This window comes from Mus caroli, unplaced genomic scaffold, assembly GCF_978045245.1.
Source record: "Mus caroli unplaced genomic scaffold, Mus_caroli_1 scaffold_9, whole genome shotgun sequence".
Taxonomy (NCBI): Eukaryota; Metazoa; Chordata; class Mammalia; order Rodentia; family Muridae; genus Mus; species Mus caroli.
This window is the reverse complement of record NW_028227264.1, coordinates 102,967,693-102,973,692: the sequence shown is the minus strand read 5'-3', so window position 1 is coordinate 102,973,692 and position 6,000 is coordinate 102,967,693. Positions and strand designations below refer to the sequence as shown.

The window sequence follows — 6,000 nt, the reverse complement described above, 5'->3', positions numbered from 1 at the left end:
ACCAATTAAGCAAAATTAATGGATGTTGAGCATGGACTTTGATAAAGAACATTCCTTAAAATTTATTAAATCTTAAACAAGGTAGTTTTAAGTTATTATCTTTTTATAAAGTATTAATGTGTTTTTTTTTTCAGTACAAAATAGCTGCTACTTTCTCTCTGTATTTTGTTACAACTGTTCGTATAATTAAAGTTCATATTACCAGGAAATATTTTCTGTTTGTTTCCTTTCAGAGATGTCATGAAATGTTTGCTTTAGGATATTGCTTAAAAATTGGTTTTACTGTTGTGTTTAATATTTCCTTTTAGAATATAATGGCTTGCCTGCAAGCTTTAAACTATAAAACCATTATCTATCTATCTATCTATCTATCTATCTAACTATCTATCTGTTTCCACAAGGCGTGTTTCCAGTTTTAATTTTTTTCCTTTGCTAAATCAGTTGCTTCACAAAAATCCTTTTAAAGACAACAATCCAAGGAAACATATTGTTACAGTATTCACATTTTAAAGATTGTCAGTTTCAAAGACTGAATATTGTCATTAAATAATTCACCAAACTATATAAGTATTAATAGCAACCTAGAGAAAAAAAAAATGATTTCCTCCTCCAGGTCTCGAAATGCAATTCTAATTCCAAAGTAGAATCAAAGTTGTTTGTCCTGCTAGGGCACCGGTAAGGAAGGGCTGCTCCGCAGTCTGCAGATTGGCTGTTGCCATGGCTACGATTTGTTGAGCGGTTGTGGGCGCTGTCTTGCAGGAAGTCCAGATCGCGTTGGTGAGTGAGGAAGGTGTCTGTGAGTGGGTCTGCTGTGATTATCAGGATGCGCCCAGTCCAGTCGCCAGGTCACTGAGCGGCCACTGCAGGCAGGACTCCTGGAAGGACCGGGGACTGCGCAGAACGTGGGATTCCAGCCCTTTCCTTTAAAGATTCTCCGAGCTCTGTCAAAAGAGAAGCCAGTCATGCTCCTCTGACTGCACCCCACCTCAACTGTCAGTTCTCTTCTTCCCATCTACCTCCGACCCCTTTACCGGTATGTAATTTTGTTGTTCTTACTATACGAGGTGCGTTTCCCTGTTCCCTGGCTGACTAGGAGAGCCCTACTCTTTTCCCACTTTTAGACAATTAGCGAGCTCGGTGATTCACTACCAGCGTGAAGTTGTCTAGCGAAGATTCCTGACACCAGGAGCATAATGAGAAAGTTGTTTTCTGAACATTTACTTATATATCTAGGTGTAAACTTTAAGTGTTCATGTCTCAGGCAACACAGAAAGTGGCCAGGAAATCGCTTGTGGGAAAGGAAGAAATCTGCTGTCCATAGCTAGAGGAGAGGAAAGTACAGGTTTTTATTTTACCCTCTTAGCTTATTAGATACTAGTTCAATTTGGTGTGGAGAGGACTCTGATGAGGTAACATGTAAGGTGAGACTATATAGGAAAGGAATACTGAGTGGGGCATAATTTAGTAGGTGACAAGTCTGATTTAGAGAACAAGAAGAATGCTTATATGTTATGAAGAAGGTGGTTCTCTTGTGTGACACTATTCCTGGAGAGATGTGAACAAAAACCTACTCATTGCTGGTGGTCCATCTATGGCAGACCAAAATAAGGGTGCCAACCAAATCCAACTTGGTGAACCAATCAGTTTTATTGGAGTTACGTAAATGAATACCATTAATGAGCTATTTTTAGGAACAGAAATGACTGAAAGACAGCTGGATCACCAAAAGCTTACTCCAGCTTGTGTGAGAGCTCAAAACTGCTGGGAATGCGAGGCACAGTGCATAGTCTAGGAGAAGCTCACATGAGCTAGAGGACTGGAAAGCAATTTAGTGGTGAGAGGATCGCTGACTTTGGACGCAGCAGCTCTGAATTGAGGTTCTGTCCCCCTTATACATTAGCTTATTGGCTTTAGATGCTTAAAAAGCCAGTTCACATATTTTGTTTGTGAGGCTTTTTTTGTTGTTTTTTTAAGCTTTATTTATTTTATATTTGTGAGTACACTGTAGCTGTCTTCAGACACACCAGAAGAGGGCATCGAATCCCATTGCAGATGGTTGTGAGCCACCATGTGGTTGCTGGGAATTGAACTCAGGACCTCTGGAAGAACAGTCAGTGCACTTAACTACAGAGCCATCTCTCCAGCCTCCTTAAATAGCCATTTTAAACATCAGTGTTCTCCTGTACATAGTGAGTATATGATCAGCAGTCATTTAACTTCTTCAGAAGGTCATTAATTATGTATGTATCCTTTAATACTTGGCCTACCACAGTCCGGAGTCTCTTGGAAATCATTGTGGTGGTGATGAAGGTGATGTTGAGGATGTAGAGACACATTAATGTGAGATCTAAATCCATTTCAAGTAGTAAGGACTTTAAGCACAGTACATTTCGGATTCGAGTGGGCGACCATTATCTGTCACTGTGTGCTATGTTAGCAAGAGCATGTGCCTAAGTCAGAATTACTAGAATTTCCACTCAATGAATGCAAAGTAGCCATAGATCCCTCTCAGAAATAGATTTGGGTTTTTCTCTTGGGTGCATTTTAATTTCTATATACTCAAACTGTTCAATTTTTTAAAATGGACTGAACTTACAAGGACAATACTACCTTGTGAAAGATAAGTCTGCCAATTCTATATGATTTTTTTCTTCTGGATGAAATGAAAGAGTAGTTTTGATCATCTCATAGTTAAATGTTTTTAAAATTGAATGAGGAGACAGGCAAAGCAATTTTTTTAAATCATAATGCTAGCCTAAAATAGTGCCAAAAACATTTAAGTTAAATGTCTACATACATGGTGGGTCATGTGGCAAATTTGAACCCATGTTTTTAAGAGATGGATTGGATTCTTTGCTTTTAAGTTCTACTTTTTGTCATTAAGAGCTATGGAGGACAGTGACGACAGCGAGGCAAAGCTCAGAGAAGAAATCGAAGCTGAATTGGATAAAATCAGCATCTCTTCCTTGGAAAATGATGAGGTTGAAAATGATTCAGTGTCAGACACACAAAGTGACAGTAGTGACACTGTAAGTGTTTCTCCATAGCTTTTCGTTTTTCATTGAGAAATTCATACAACGTATTTTGATCATATTTATTTTACCCTCCACTCTTCCTCCAAGATCCATCTCCCCTCCCCTGCCCACTCATTTATATAAAAACCCCAAATGAACCATCTGTGCTACCCATATACTCTCAGGTGTGTGGCCTTCCACTGGTTAGTGTGGTCCACCTAACAAGGGCCACACTCTTAAAGAAAAATGAGTTCCCCTCTCCTAGTAGCTATCAAATCCCAATAGCTCTTTAGCTAGGGGAGAGACTCCATAGCCCCTCTCCTCTCCATGCTGGTATCTCGTCTAAATTGAGCTTGCGCAGACTTTGTGCATACTGTTTCAATTACAGTGCATTCATAGTGCAAACTCCCTATGTGTCTGTAAAACACTCTTAACTTGTAGAGAAGCCTCTGGCTCTTAAATTCTTTCTGTTCTCATATCTGCAAAGAACCTGGAGCCAAGAAAGGAGGGTTTTACTTTTAAGCCTTTTTTTTGTTTTGTTTTGTCTTACTTTTATTCAAAGTAGATTATTTTTGATGTACTGCATTCTGATTATAGTATCCCTTCCCCCAACTGCCCCAAAATCCTCTGTACTTCAGCTCCCAGTCATATTCACTCCCTTTCTGTCTCTCCTTAGAAAACAGAGACATCAAAATAATACTAGTAAAATTAAGTAAGGTAAAAACAAACAAAAGAACAAGTAGCAAAGAAAAAGCTTAGAAAACATATGCAGATCTGTGCGCGCATACACACACACACACACACACACAAACACACATGTTCACATACACAGGAATCCCCTAAAAACTTAAAACAGTTTATGCAAAGGATCGTGTAAAGTTAAAAATGTCCCAACAAAACACCATGTGACAAAGATCCTCTGAAGTAGCCACTGAGTTTCTATCTGCCTCTAGCCCTGAGCCCTGCCCTTAATAGTGGTTTCTATTCCCCACTGAGGCTGAATTGGAGAGGACTCATTTATCCTTGTAGAGTAGTTATGAATTATGGTTAGCTTCTGGGTTAGGGCTGAGGCCTGTGCCCACTTCTGCTTTCAGGGCTGAGAGCCTACCTGGTACAGAACAATGCAGTCCCTGTGCACTGGGCCAGCCTCTGAGTTCTTATGTGTTTAGTCCTTGCTGTATTTAGAAGGTCGTCTTTACTTGGTGTGCTCCATTCACTCTTGTTCTCACAATCTTTCCAACAATTTTTCCATGGGGTTTCCTGAGTCCTGAATGGGAGAGATTTCATGAAGATATCCAGTTAGGACTGAGTGTTCCAAAGTGTCTCACTAGTTGGAATTTTTGTTTTTGTTTTTTTTAGGGGGGGGGGTGTTGTAGGTCTCTGTATTTGTTCCCATCTACTGCAGGAGGATGCCTCTTTGATGGTGGCTAAAAAAGACACTCATCATGCCTGACAAATACAGAGGTGAATGCTTTCAGCCAACCATTGGACTGAGCACAGGGTTCCCAATGAAAGAGCTAGAGAAAGAATCCAAGGAGCAGAAGGGATTTGCAGCCCCATAGGAGGAACAACAATGTGAACCAATCAGTACCCCTAGAACTCCCAGGGACTAAACCACCAAAGAGTACACATGGAAAAGGACCCATGGCCCCAGCTGCATATGTAGCAGAGGATAGCCTAGTCTGTTATCAGTGGGAGGAGAGACCCTTGGTCCTGAGAATGATTGATACCCCAATATAGGGGAATGCCAGGACAGGGAAGTGGCAGTGGATGGGTTGATGAGCAGGGGGAAGGGAGATGGGATAGGAGCTATTCAGAGGGGAAACCAGGAAAGGGGATAACATTTGAAATGTAAATAAAGAAAATATCTAGTAAAAAAGGCACTGATCATGAGTATAACAGAGTATTATTAGAAATAATCTTAGCAGAAAGGGTAGTATGTCCCCTAGGTCCTAATCTCCAGTTCTTGGCTGACCAATCAATTGGGAATGAGTTCTGTCTCATGGATTGGACTTTAAACCTATCAGATGCTGGTTGGTTACTCCCATAAGCTTTATGCCACTACTACACTAGGATATCTTGTAGGCAGCTCATCATTATGTATCAAATCATTTCTATCTGTGTTGGTGTTTCCCTTTCTTTTGGGATAATGAGGAGAGTACCTTGTACTATGAACACTTGTTCATAGAGGTGTAGACTACAGGTAGGCATCAGTCTGAGTTCTCCATATTCTGTGAGTTATGCGGGTGTTTTCTTCAGCCTTGCTATCAAGCCTTTGACTTCTTGCCTCCACCTCCAGAGTTCTGGGATTACAGCACTCAGTACCCTCCGTTTCACACAGTGTTAAGGACTGAATGCAGGCTTTTATCATTCATGCCGGACAGGCACTCCTAATAAGTGGACCACACCCCTAGCTCCAGGCATCCTAGTTGTTGAGATTTTACTTTAGCAATATTTGTGTTTCTGGAGATTTATCTATTTCTTCTAGATTACCAAGCATGTTGAAGTATAATTGTTCAAAATAATCTCTTATGACCACTTGTAATTGTTTTCTTATTTCTCTATATAAGATTTCAAGTAGTATATTAGGTATGGAGAGAGTGAACAACCTTGTCTCATTTCTGATTTTAGTGGCAATGCTGTGAGTTTTCTCTCCATTTGGGTTTATGTTGGCTGTGAACTTGTACATCAGTTCTATTATGTTGAAGTATGCTTTCTGTATCCCTAAACTCTCCAGAACTTTTAAATGAAGAGGTGTTGGATTTTGTTGAAGGCCTTTTCTGCATCTAAGGAGAAGATCATGTATTTTTTTTTTTTGTCTATCAGTTTGTATATATGGTAGATTATATTTGTTGATTTACATATGTTAAACCATTCCTGCCTCTCTGGGGTGAAGCCTACTTGACCATTGTGAATTATCCTTGTGATATGTTTTGGATTTGGTTTACAAGTAAGTATTTTATTAAGAATTTCTGCATCTATGTTC

At 39.9% G+C, this 6,000-nt stretch overlaps 1 protein-coding gene across 3 annotated transcripts in view; it reads left to right on the top strand.

Annotated features, from left to right (window-relative positions):
* Window positions 1-747: 747 nt before the first annotated feature.
* Window positions 748-6,000, top strand: part of Lrriq1 (leucine rich repeats and IQ motif containing 1) — a 202,095-nt gene continuing 196,842 nt past the window's right edge. For all 3 annotated transcript variants that reach the window (XM_085843122.1, XM_085843121.1, XM_021175233.3), the window contains exons 1-2: window positions 748-1,033; window positions 2,885-3,029. In XM_085843122.1, coding sequence (XP_085699248.1) covers window positions 2,889-3,029 — 141 coding nt within the window. In that variant the 5' untranslated portion in view covers window positions 748-1,033; window positions 2,885-2,888. The remainder of the gene's footprint in view (window positions 1,034-2,884; window positions 3,030-6,000) is intronic.